Source organism: Harpia harpyja, chromosome 8 (genome assembly GCF_026419915.1).
Source record: "Harpia harpyja isolate bHarHar1 chromosome 8, bHarHar1 primary haplotype, whole genome shotgun sequence".
Lineage (NCBI taxonomy): Eukaryota > Metazoa > Chordata > Aves > Accipitriformes > Accipitridae > Harpia > Harpia harpyja.
Genome location: NC_068947.1, coordinates 30,362,275 through 30,375,531, shown reverse-complemented (window position 1 = coordinate 30,375,531; position 13,257 = coordinate 30,362,275). Strand labels below are relative to the sequence as shown.

Here is a 13,257-nt window from a genome sequence, read left to right as displayed (position 1 = left end):
GCTCGCATATTATTGGATACTGCCCCACGGTGCAAGACGCTAGGATTAAGAGACATAACCAACTATGTGAATTTTTGGTGGATGAAGCCAAAAAGAAAGATTGGGTAGTATTCCAGGAGCCGCTGCTGAAAGATGAATAAAATTAATTATACAAACCAGACCTGGTATTCGTTAAAGGAGGTCAGGCCATTATAGTAGACATCACAGTTAGGTACGAGAGTAAATCAACATCTTTGGCAGATGCAGCAGCAGAGAAAACAAACACCAACATCTTAAAGATCAAGTTGAAGAACTGATGAATGCCACTACTATTAAATTTATTGGATTTCCTACAGGAGCATGTGGCAAGTGGTATCAAGGCACCTACAAACTGTTCGCAGAACTAGGACTGTCCAGTTCCCGACAGGAAAAGGTCACTCGTCGTCTATCAAATCGGGCGCTATTTATGTCAATAGATATTGTACATGTATTTGCTAGTCAAGCACAGACTATTTTAAGATCTTAACGAATTAATGAATTGCAATTGTATGAACTAATGAATCGTAAATAAACTGATTCTTTCTATCTATCTGAGGTGGGAGCTGGACCTCCAGGAGTGCCGAAGGGCGGAAGGGTGAGCGAGACTGGATAGGGCATTAGTAGTATGTAGGGACGACAAGGGGCTTGGAGTCATGGTGCGTCATCTATCCTGCTGAAAGAGACTAATCACCAGTCTTTACCTAAGTGGACGAGCCACCTTTACTTAACCCGGAAAAGGAACGTGTAAACAGCAATCATATTCCAGTTCTTTTTAAATCTTGAGAAAGGAACAACATCCAACACTTTACATGTGTATTTTATTAGTAACTATCACAACGCTTTATCCTACTGATGACTAAAACACCCCAGGGTTTTAAAGGTTTCTGAAGTACTTGTCACCCGGCCCTCCTCCAGCAGCTGCAGTACCCACCTGGCCCACAAGGCGGCAAGCGGAGAACAGAGCTTTTCAGCTCTGTTTTCGTACGGTTATGGGGTTTTCTGCCAGTTCCTCACCGCCCGCCTGCACTTTCACACAGACGAGAAGGAAATACTCCAGGGGCACACGTACTTCTCCCCGAGGCCATGTTCCTGTACAATACACGCTTCCACCGGTAGGTCTGGCGATAACAATCTTTTCCTCCGGTCAGCGGGGAAAACCCGAGCAAGAAAAAACGAAGGAAACGTCTTAAACCGGTGAAGTTCCCCGCAGAGTAACGGCACGAGCGAGGGCCTGCCGCGTCTGGCACCAACTGACTGCACACGTAGCGTCTCTCAAACACGCCGTTACATAAAACGTAGCCCTGCCGTAGCTGTGGGAAGGCCTCCGGCCGGACCCGGACCCGGACCCGCACCGACCGCGTCCCGTCCCGCCCCGTCACAGCGGACCCGCACGACGCCCCCGTCTCTACGCGACGCTCCTCCCCCCGCACGAAGCCCTCCGGCAGCCCGCCCGCGCTCCCGCGTTGCTAGGACACCGAGTCCGCGCCCCAGCAACGCGCCCCGTCGCGCGGCGCTTTGCGGCAGCGGGGGCGCGTCCCCCATCCCCTCCCTCGGTGGGACCGGCGGCGGCAGCGGCGCCATGTCCTCGCCGGGGCGGTCCGAGGAGGCGGAGCGGACGCTGTTCGTGGGGAACCTGGAGAGCCGCGTGCGGGAGGAGATCCTCTACGAGCTCTTCCTGCAGGTGGAGGGCGGGCCCCCAGGGGCGGGACGGGGCCGCGGGGCGGAGCCCTCGGCGGGCGCCAGCCGGGCGCGGCGGCCGGGTCGTCCCCGGGGCCGGGCCGGGCCGGGTCGGGGCGAGGCGATGCCGAGGCCCGGCCCGGCCCCGGGCTGCGGCTCGCTGCGCCGGAGCTCCGCGCCGGGGAGCGGCCGCGGCAGCGGCAGCCTCCGCCGCAGGAGCGAAGCGCTGTGAGCGGCCGGAGAGCGCGAAGCTCGCCGGGCGGGCGCGGCCGGGACCGGCCGGCAGCGCACCGCACCGCACCGCACCGCGGGGTGCAGCGGCCGGCGCCTGCCGTCCGCAGGCCTCCGCGCCCGGCGGTCCGCGGGGACAGGAGCCCGCTTTGTATCTCTCCCGTTCGCGGCCGCCGCTGCGGCTCCGTGACCCTGGGCGCGCTGCGGGCGGGAGCGGTGCCCGTCCCGCCCGTCTCCCCTCCCTTCCTCGGTTTTGTCTCCTCCCGGGTGTGCAAGTTTCGGTGCCGCAGATGGGCCCCAAGTTAGTGAGGAAGTTAAGTAACTTAAAGATGCTTTTTAAAATCCCCGAGGAAAAATCTTTTTTACGCTCTTTTTAATATATTCTGAGCAATCCATTTTTGATCAATGATTTGATTAAGAAAAATTAGTGTAAAACCCGAAAATGTGTGGAGCAAGGCTGAAACTATTAGCAGAGTGCGAGAGGCAATAGGAATGATCTGCAGGTGGGGCTCTGGACTTTCACCTATAAATGGCCTTTATATCAAAACGTTTTACGTTTTAATGCTTGAGAAGATATTAAAAGCTCCATCGGTGGGATTTTCAGGGAGGTGGTGGGAAAATACGAAGTAGCTGGACCCGTATCAAAGCTGGGCTTAATTCTCTTTCTTTGGAAATAAGGCATGCCAAGGAAGAAAGAAAATGGCAAAGACAGAAAGTATTAGGACACTGACTTGGCTTCAGTTTTGGTCTCACATGGGCAACGTCTCTGGCTAAGCTGGGCTTGTTAACCTGAAAGGAGTAAGGAAAAGAGGGGGGAAGATATGGAGAGGAGGAGGGAGCATTTTATCACTAATGCAAGCATCAAATTTCAAGGTGGATTGATAATAGTTGCTGATTATGGGCTTTTCCTCAATTTGTTTATGGTGTGTTTGTTTTGTGTTTTGGGTTTTTTTTTTCCTCCTGGCGTGATCCAGTCAGCCTCTGTCAAGCTAAAAGGTCCCAGACTCTGACTGGACAGTTTAGCTAACAGCATGGTGATAAACTTGCTTCTACCAATCCACTCATTTCCCCCAGTCTAAGAATGAACCTTGCTTCCTTCTGGTGAGTTTGCAAAAAAATAGGGGGGCAGAATCATCTGTTCTCTTGCTACTTCATTTGCTAATCAGAACTATTTCTACTTACCAGTTTTATTCCACTGAGTAATCTGATACTTGTCTTGTTAACTAGGGAAGACCTCAGCATGCTACCCCATTTGCATTGGAAGGCCTCTTTGTTTGGTATATTCTAGCCCTTTGGGTTTTTAGCGGTTCCCATCTCTTCCTAACTTTCAGTTTTTAACTTTTCCCTAAAATTAGCTAAGAAACAGTTGTTTCTTCTTTTTTTTTTCCTTTTTTCCTTATTTTCTATGCAGTATTCCTACCTGTTGTCAATACTAAACAGTAGTCTGCTGTTTAACTGTAAATGTTAGGTTAAGAAAACCTAAACTTATCTTACCGGGGATAGGAATAATACCATACAAATTCTGGTACAAAAGTGATAAAAAGAAGTGTATGCTCTCAGAATGTAGTTTTGTATGACTCCCCTGCATAATCTGCAGCAGTCATCCAACTGCTGACTTTTATCTGGGTCTTTAGGTCATCCCAATAACACCTACTTACCTTTTTCCTTCTCTTCATCTTGTTCTCACTCAAGTTTCTCTGTCTTTTGCTGCAACAGCATATGCTTCTCATTGCAGTATTGTCCTTTCTTGGAAAGTATACAGTTCAATATTCCTGCCATGGCATAGTCCTAAAGATGCGCTCCTGACCTGTAGCTTTTCCCCCATCAAATTACGAGCAAGTATCTATTATTACCTCAAAACTATTAAAATTTTATTTATGAACAGGAAGACTACATATTTAAAAGACTGATCTGCAAAGGACTTGAGTTTGTTGCTTCTAGTTCTTGAAGAACCAGATCCTCCTTGTTAGGCAAATAATAATCAGAAGACTGGATAGATATAATTTTTTTAAAAACTGCAGTGTAGTGCAGAACAACAAAAATGCCTTAAGGAGCCAAGTCAAGCAAAAATAAACATGTTCAGAATCTTACTGAAATCCCTTCTTTAAAAACAAACACACCACCCCCCCAAAAAAAAACCAAAACCAAACCAAAAAGAACAAAAAAAAAACCCCCAAACCAACCCCCCCAAACCCCCACTGAACTTCAAGATATTTGGAAAGACGAGATCAGCATTTTGAAGATTCCCTGCACAGGACAACCTAGGTAGTATCTGTTGCTTTACCGCCTGATCACCTTCTGCACCAATAATAAAAAATGGTACGTTATTTTTGATCCTTTGTGTTTGTCTATATGACATCCCCCTACTTTCACCAGGGTTGGGAGTAGGGGAGTTTCATTTTTCAGCAAAAACACTTATTTAATTGAGGATTAGTTTATACACAGCTGGCAAAAGCATAAAGCAATCAGATATTATTATCACAGATGACAATCCTTAATATCCTCAGTCTGACAACATGGAGGGTATAATAAGGGAGATGGCTCCACCTCATCACTTATAGCAGACAAATTGCAGATTTGTTGTTTGACAGTAATCGTTGAAAATGCAGAATAATAAAGTAGATTACTTTCTATGGCTTATTTTCTTCATCTAAGCATATGCTGTGTGTTTATTTTGAATGTTCAACTGTTTATGCAGTTTAATTGCTGTAGAGCTGTTATGAGTTAACTTGTGTTTGCCTGAAGCTATAGATGACTTCGGAGCAACTTTTGCTGAAAAGTACATACTGCATCAGTAGTAGTAGTGGAAGCCAGTTCTACCGATGAGTGCTATTTTTTGATTCAGAACAATGAATACTCCATCTACTACAGTAATTTAGACATTCAGTAATTTTTTTTAGTGATGGATTTTTTTGTAACTTACATTCACTTCATTGATCATCTGGTTATTATATCCTCCTAAAGTTAAGTTGTTGCATCCTTAACACTCCTGAGCTGTGGCAGGAGACTGCTGTTGGCCACTTCTTTTCACTCTCCTAAATCAGCCATATAGATGCGTAGTTTGGACAGTTTCTTTGAAAATGGAACCAGTATTTATGGGAATATCACTGCATTAATTTGGTTCTAGAAGTACTATGCAAGGATTAAAATGGTATATGTAGGCAGAGATGGAACTTTTCAATGAAGATACTTCAGCCAAAGGGTGTAGTTCGGGGTTTTGTTTTGTTGGTGGGGTTTGGGGTTTTTTTTGGGGGGGGGGGGTGTATTGAGCAGAAACAGTACGTTATCTCTGATGAGATGATAGGGTCTCTTGATTCCTTGCCATGCAGTTGTGATGAGGGTTAGGCAGTACAGAAAATTCTGTTTTGTGGTGGTTCCAGAAGCACTACTCCCTATTCAGGTTTGCTTTCTGACAGTGTTGATGCTGCCTGTTTTAGGAATTTAAGCGTGAGTAAAATAGAAGCATATTAATGGAGTAGGTCACTTTTACGTAGCTGATGTTATCAGTTTGCTTAGTTATGTTTGTGCGAAAAACCTCTGTAATAATTGTACTAGCAGCTGTACAGACATAACGTAACTCTTGCTATGGAGTCAGCAGATTAGTCTTCCCCCTTGCAGCACCTATCATCATATTTTAAATATAATTTAAATAATCTGATTGTTAAAGACTAGACATCACCCATGGACTGATGCTTGGTTCTCTTTTAACGTTTCATGGAGCTGATTTTTGTTTGTAGAAGGCTCAGAATTTCAGCTTGGGGAATGTGGAGAGACATTTTCAAAATGAAGTAGAGATTCTTATACTAAGAAATATACACTGTTTCTGATAATGGCAGAATATACATCATGAAGTACTCAGAATGAAATGTCACTGTTAATTTCTCTGATAAAATAATACAAATTTCTTTCAGGCTGGACCATTAACCGATGTGACGATGTGTAAGGACGAAGAAGGAGGAACTAAGTCTTTTGGATTTGTCTGCTTTAAGCACAGAGAATCAGTGCCTTATGCAATAGCTTTGCTGAATGGAATACGTTTGTATGGAAGGCCAATTAAAGTGCAGTGTCGGCTTGGTATGTTTAGTAGTCTTAATGATTAAGTCTTTGTAAATATTTTTTTTAATGACTATTTTTGACTCCTACAGTCTTTTACAAAGATGACAATTTATAGTTGGAACAAATTACAGTCCTTTTTTTTTTTAAGAAACAAAAACTTGTTGCTTTTACGTAGGGAAGGATTCAGTGTTTCTATTTTTTGTTTACTAAGAAAATACAATAGGTTGGTTCAGAACAGCATAACCTGCAAGCCAGCTCAGACCACACTATATGGAAAACATAGTAACATAGGTTTTCATGCCAGATTACAGTTAGGAATCATGGTGTGACTTTAACTTGCAGTCTGGCAGGAAAAGTTGATTCAGTAAGTGCAGCAACTATCATGCTGTTTGATAGTTTTTATACTAAAGCCAGAGAGTTATCAGAACTGTCGTTTTAAGTGGAAGGGATTGTAGTTCAAAGAATATAGTCAAATCAGTCGCATTCTTAGTTTTATGTTTATGAAAATAAACCACCTAGAAAGCTAATGCAGGCAGCATTTGCAACCCAAATATTAAGGACTTGTGTTCCCACTATGCGCTGTGCACTCCTTACTTCAAAGGCTGTACAGAGCAGTTGCTGGGTTTAAGTAGAATGGCTGAGGTTCCTAAAACCAGAAGCATCTGCTGTGTCTGTAACTGAATGGGAATTATTGTGTTCTTGATTACTTCAATAGCCTTGATTTATGCTTCTGTAAGTGAATAAATGATAAATGAACATTTTCAAGCAGTAAAGTGATGCTATAGATTATCTGCCATAAAATGGCAGCTTATCTTTATATACTACCTTAGATATAATAGCACACTACAGATGACACAGAACACTTTCTGTGTTTTTGACTTGTTAATTGAATAGTCATAACTGAATAGTCATTATGTTCTTGTCTTATTTACAGGGAGTTCTCGCTCACCAGAACTAAACAGCCCTACGCATGGTTTTGAGAACCATACTGACTTATATTCACCTTCGTATAGGTAACAAAAACCACCTGTGAATGAACCGTATGATTGTAATTTTTTAAAAATCTTATTAAGAAAATCAGTTCATGTGGTAGAGCAATCTTCAGGCTTTTTGTTAAAACAGCTGTTGCATGCTTTAATTGCATCCTTACTGATGACTTGCAGTGGGCTGTAGTTAATTTTAATGTTTGGTTGTTTAGCTTGCTAGAGGTTCAGTTAGCCTGAGTTTTCCATTCTTTATTTGTTTCTGCAAGATAAAGGACCATGAGAAAATACTGAAATATGATGTTTGTAGTAACAATGTTTGCAGTTCTTAGGGGAAAAAAATCTGACAATGGAGATAATCTTTCTAAACCCCACTGAGTTTATATCTGTATTTTTTGTGTCTGTAAGTACAAGCAGCTGTCATGCACATATGAATGCACAGGTTATAAACCTGTTATAATGGAAGTCTGAACACCCCAGATTCAGTATTTTTCAATGTTTCAACATTTTTAGTTACAAATGTGACAGAACTCTCTGTGGAAGCTAAACTCCTGTGGTGAAATCCAGAACTCTTCTGCATCTGCACTTAAGTACACGTGAAGATTACTCATTAATTGAGCCTTTGGGTGTATTTTCCTTGTTTTATCAGGGCTTTTTTTCATGGAAGCAGTTGTTAATATCTCAATTCTCCTCTTGGATATACTCATTATAGCCCAAGAGTTAAGTCTCAGCACTCTGGTAAGCGGTATATGGTGGATGTCTAGAATCTGTATGTTTGCTTGTTTTTTCTAGGTATCAAGAGCCTTATGGAAATCCTCCATTTCCTGCTACTCCTTTTCCAATGAACAATAGTTTACCTCATGAATACTCAGGCTTTCAACAGATGGTGAGTTTGCGTTAAAAATTTGGGAGCTTTTTTATGAAGTTGGATGTATTCTGCTTTTCTGCAAACACAGTGCTTATTTAATGTCTTAAAATGTGGTTTAGGCTGCTAACTTTGACTGTATTAGGTCTGTTCATTTTAGCACTTTAGGGTACTATAATAACAGGGGATCTACCAAACCAAACCATTTTCTTACTGCAGGAGTGTCTTAAAGGTATATAGCTTAGGGAGGCTAAAAATGTCAGTCTACAGAGCGAGCTCTTTCCTGTACTGTGCTCCAGATCAAATCCCCTTGGTGACACAAGCTAACCTAGTAAAATTATAAACATGCAAGCAATAGCTTCTCCATATACAGTTAATTCAGTCAGAACCTCTTAGCTTTTCTACTCAATTCAGAAATGCCCATCAAAAGCTTGAAATGTCCTAAAACCAAGCCTAAAACTTGCCCAACCACTGCCCAAGTTCAGGCAACAACAGTTTGAGGGTTTCTGGCTGGAACCTGCACATGCCCCTGCAGTTCTCACATTCATGATTTACTTTCACAGCACTAGACAGTGAGAACCCATATTCTACTTCCTCTCTAACAGACTCTGGTGCACGGGGCCATTCTTGTCCTAATCTCTTTTGTGTGAGCCATTCCACAAGGCAAGGGAACAGGTCTCTTCAGATGGCAAGGTGTGGGCCAAGCCCTACTCACCAAACACATCATGGAGCTTCTGAATCTGATCAGTATGGATTGGTAGGAGTGAAGAAACCCAGCATTTAATGTGAGGTACCAACTGTGGACAGTACTGCTGCCACCCAGTCTGACTGGGGAATGGCCAGCCCTTTGTAACTGTAGAAGGGGTGAAGTCTGGATAGATGACTCTTGCTAGCTGCAATCTGAGCAGGAGGATGGAGGGGGTCTGTTCCCTGTTGCACAGATACGGTGGCGGCCTGCCTCCCCTCGTACCAGGCTGTGCCCTCAGAAGAGCTGGTGCTTGCAGAAACTTTCCCATCCCCTCCATTGTGGTTGGAAGGCTTGGGAGTGTACTATCTCCCCCGCTATGCTTGCTGGTGAACCCACGCCTCAGGAACAATGTAGTATGTAAACACCGAGAGACCAAACTCAGCAGACCGGCACACACGACCAACTTCATCCTATTTTCTGTTTGCTGGAAGGGATGGTATTGCAGTATGTCTCCAATGACAGTTTGTTGCAGCTTCAGCAGGAAGCGACCTCGTCACATGTACAACTTCACACATCTACCTCACCTTTATTTGGGTGAGCCAGGCAGGTTACTCACTTGGAGTCTGTCTGCACATATAACATACTCAGACATGCTCCCCCTAATTTTTCTGGTTACTGCCAGTCAGTAGAAAGCTACTCTTTTCTGACCTTTGTAGTTCTATTTCTGTATTTGGGCTGTGCATTTTGTATGAGAGGGACTCTTGGGATACTTTAGGGACTGTAGCAAGAAGCTGGGCACTTACTGTGTTGTTCCAAGTGCTTTGATCTAGGGATTCACTATACCTTGTTGGAATGCTTTGTTCCACATTAACTTTAAAATTAGTTAAACCAGGTTAAAAAAAATTGCAGATGTGCATGTCTTTACATTAACAATAGGCATTGCAGTTACAAATGTTTGTAACATACATAGATGTAAAAATGAAAGGAATGCCATGTTGATTACCTTACACAAAGACTAACTGGCAGTTTAATCTTAAATCAGATTATGTCTCTGTTCTAACTTTGCCGTGAATGTCTACTTTTTCCAACTATACTAGTTGATATAATAAAATATGAGTTTTACTCTCAAATGTTCTGTGTTATGTTATTTTATAATTTATCAGTAGTTTCATTGTAGAAGCTGTAATGCATGCAAAATTAAACTCCTCAGAACTTTCTCCTTACAGTGTTAACAACTCAAGTTTCTATTTCTCTAGACAAACCATTTTTTAGTACAGCAGTACACAGTACAGAGTCCAATGGGTCAACAATTTCCTTACTATCAGATGACTCCACCACTGCCTTCAAATTTATCCTTTTCTCTCTATCAGAATCAAGCTGCAAATTTTAAATCTGCACAGAGTTCTTTAGAATTGGCCCTGCCACATTCAAGTGACTGTGAAGTGCACCAGGTGGATAAAAGCACCTCTAAAAGAAAGAGAGAACAGCAAAGTTGTGACGGTGACACTAGTATTGAGGATGACAAAAAGAAACAAAGAAAGCATGACCAAAAATACAAGAAGCGCAAAGCCAAGAAAAAGACGCATTAATACTGTGTTAACTGGTTTCATCTTTTTTTTAAATTATATTTGTTATTTTTATTTGAGAGAGATTAAATCTTTCATCTTTGCACTTTATTAAAAAAAATGTTCAAGATTCATATTATTTTTGAAATGTGTTGTGCATAAAGTGTACTGATACTTCATTTAATCTCAACATATTTAAAGAGGAAAGTACTATTTAAGGTATAGGAAACACTTAAGAAGATAAAGCTTTCCTAATAAAGGTAAAAACCTAGTTGGTTTCTCCCCCCTCCCCAAGAATCATAGAAGGCTATTATTTCACTAATATAGAAACTTTATGAAAATACATAATTTCAGTCACTCATGAAGCATATGCATCACTTTCATCACTTAAGGGATGTATTTTTGTGTATGGTGTAAGAATTTTTTGGAGCCATTGAAGTGAGCAGGCTAGAAATCCGAAGTGTCACTTCAGAGACGTGCTTGTCACTGAAGTATCAACACCTATAACTTTTCCTCTTTTCTGATTTAGCTCTGTTGTTACTTTCAGTTAGGATCACCTTGTATGGTTATTGAAACTGTTTTTTTCCAGTAGTAAATTTGAAGTAAAACATGGGCATTTGCACTAACTACAAGACTTACATATGTATCAATACTCAAATGAATGTATCTACTTTATGGCTGCAGTTATGTACTGACTAGAACTACATGCATATATATGCATCTTTCTATCTATAAAGTTACTCTAGTGTTTTATTCACTTATTTGAGAATCTAAATGTTCACTGTAACAAATGGATGAAAAATTTAATGAGTATCTCATCTAATTAATAGCACAAAAGGATGAGTCAGTGGAGTTAGTACTACCTCTTAAGAAGAAAAGTTTTTCCCTTGTGTAGCAGAGGAAGAATAAACCGTCTCATATCGTGATGAACCAAAGTAGTCAAATGACCTATTTTCTATCTTTCACAACTGCCACCAACAACCTATAGACAGATACAGTGGTACTGTCTTATACAAGTACAGGTGAAACACTTTTAAGATCCTATTATATGAGAAAGCAAAACCCTTAATCTTTAGCTGTTTAATATTGCTTAAAGTTAAGTTGTCTGTTTAGACTAGTAATAGGCTTCAAATATAACCTGACAGTAAAAAAGGATTTTGTTTTTATTAAACTCAGTTTTCTTGGTTATAATGTTGGGTCGCTTGAAAGGAGTACTTTTCATCCTTACACTGGTATTGAAAGAATATCCAACTTTACTGATTTGAAGGTGATGTGTTTTACAAGCCCAAATGAGTTTCAGAAATGGAAGAATGTTTAGCTTGCAACGATTTCTCTTTTGTCTGATAAGATAAATCACAGCTAATAAAATCACTTTCTCAAGACACTGTTTTTAACTTCCCAAAGGGATTACTTCTTTAGCCTAAGAGACACCATAGTATGGCACCCTTGAAATGTCATTAGCAACCAAATTCAACCTTCTCTAGAAAGAACTTACGTAACAAAGGTTTGTGTCTTAAATAAGATTTATGCCTTATGTTTTAAGAAACTTGCTACGTCTGCCCAATCCCTTTCCCTTTTTCCCTCTTCCATGCAAACACTTGCCACTGTATCTTTTTGATTATTTTTTTTTTCCCCACCAGTAACTTTAGGACTAAGCTATATAGATGTAATCTAACTTCTGTTGGAAGATACTGCTGACATTATACCAGTAAGTTGCTGATCACAATAGTTGCCACAATATTGGCAAAAGTTAACAAGTAAAATACACTGGATTTCTTTAAACCTGTTCCCTATGTTAAAGAAATTTAAATATAATCAAGTAGAGGAAGAATATGTTAATGTTAGGTTAAGTTAGAAGTGAAGTTCATCAGACAAAAGAGGAAATGGATGCCCAAATCAGAGTTAGCCTGCAGAAAGAGAAGCTTAGTCAGGTCTATCCTAATGTGTCCTTATCAGACTTCCCCAGTGGATAGATAAAATAATCTGTTCTATGCAATTATACTCTACAAAAGGAATGTCAAGGAATATCATATTGCATATGGCTGATAAAATATCCATACAGTTCTTCTAAAGAAGTAATTTTTCTTACCCTCTTTCTTCCCAGTCTTTTTTTTCCTGAGGGAGGTAAGGATTTTAACACCTCTCAATATCCACTTACCTAAAACTCATCAATGTGTTAAAAGAAGAAAAGATAGGCATGTGGGAATGTGCTAAAATTACTTTAGCCATGACTAAATTTCTTTTGTACACCTGTTAACTTAAGACATCCCTTTAGTCAGGGCCTCATTGATACTTTGATTACATTGTCGCCATGTTTAGGAAATAAAATACTGGAAACAAAAACCACTTGAGTTTGGCCTTGACCAAATATTACTTCAACCCCTTATCTGTTTCAGTCACTTTTAAAAATTCTTTATGAATATGAAATGAATGTTTTCTGTGTTAGTTCTGATTCTAAATTATTGTTATTTTGTCCTGGTCTTTCACTTCCCATTCTACTGGCTGGCCACAAGACCTTGTGTTCCCTGCTGTCACATAGGTCTTGCATTTAGATTTGTTTCTCTGTATTTTATTATATGGAATGCAGTGCATAGTTATTTCCATTACAATCTCACAAACTCTGGAGAAATCAGTATTGCTGCAGTCAGTGATGCATTCTCATTTAAGGTGGCAATGTGCCAGGTCAACAAGGGTCAAAGGGAGGTGCCATATAAACTATAGAGTAAAATCAAGATACTGATTTCTATTAACTTTTGGAAAAACTTTTATGCTCAGAAAAAAACACAGCAGTGGAAATTGCTATTATAGCTTCCTTCCTACCTACCTTTACATTTAAATACTAGTGAGCAAGCTGTATGAAGCCTCCAAAAAGCAAAACTAGAAAGTATTGAGAAGTAACAAAGATCAAAACTTGCTTATCTGGTATGCAACCTGCCAGAGTTCCCGGTGCTGCAGCAGCCTGGTTCGAGACATGCAGGACTTCCCAGCTGCCAGTCCCAGGTGGAGTAGTTCTGTCAACAGCGAGCATGTGCTTTCTAAGTTTTATCCTAAAGCGTTTTAAGTTGGATCTATCTGTTCAGCAGCAACAGCACTGCGGTGCTCTGATTTAAGTGGGAGACACAGCTCCTGTCACGAACAGCCTGTTCTGTGGGCCCTACTCTAAGACAAAAGTAC

General features: G+C 41.1%; 1 protein-coding gene across 3 annotated transcripts; it reads left to right on the top strand.

The window, feature by feature from the left end:
* Window positions 1–1,479: 1,479 nt before the first annotated feature.
* On the top strand, window positions 1,480–10,163 carry RBM11 (RNA binding motif protein 11). Of its 3 annotated transcripts, XM_052794539.1 has the most exons (6): window positions 1,991–3,027; window positions 3,812–4,245; window positions 5,838–6,000; window positions 6,917–6,995; window positions 7,758–7,851; window positions 9,775–10,163. In XM_052794539.1, exons 2-6 carry the CDS (start codon window positions 4,243–4,245, stop codon window positions 10,105–10,107), a joined length of 672 nt encoding a protein of 223 aa, XP_052650499.1. In that variant the 5' UTR covers window positions 1,991–3,027; window positions 3,812–4,242; the 3' UTR covers window positions 10,108–10,163. The 3 variants fall into 3 exon arrangements, with proteins under 3 accessions (XP_052650501.1, XP_052650499.1, XP_052650498.1); XM_052794541.1 differs by lacking the exons at window positions 1,991–3,027; window positions 3,812–4,245 and adding an exon at window positions 1,480–1,699 and having other exon boundaries at window positions 9,889–10,163; XM_052794538.1 differs by having other exon boundaries at window positions 1,991–4,245.
* Window positions 10,164–13,257: the final 3,094 nt, after the last annotated feature.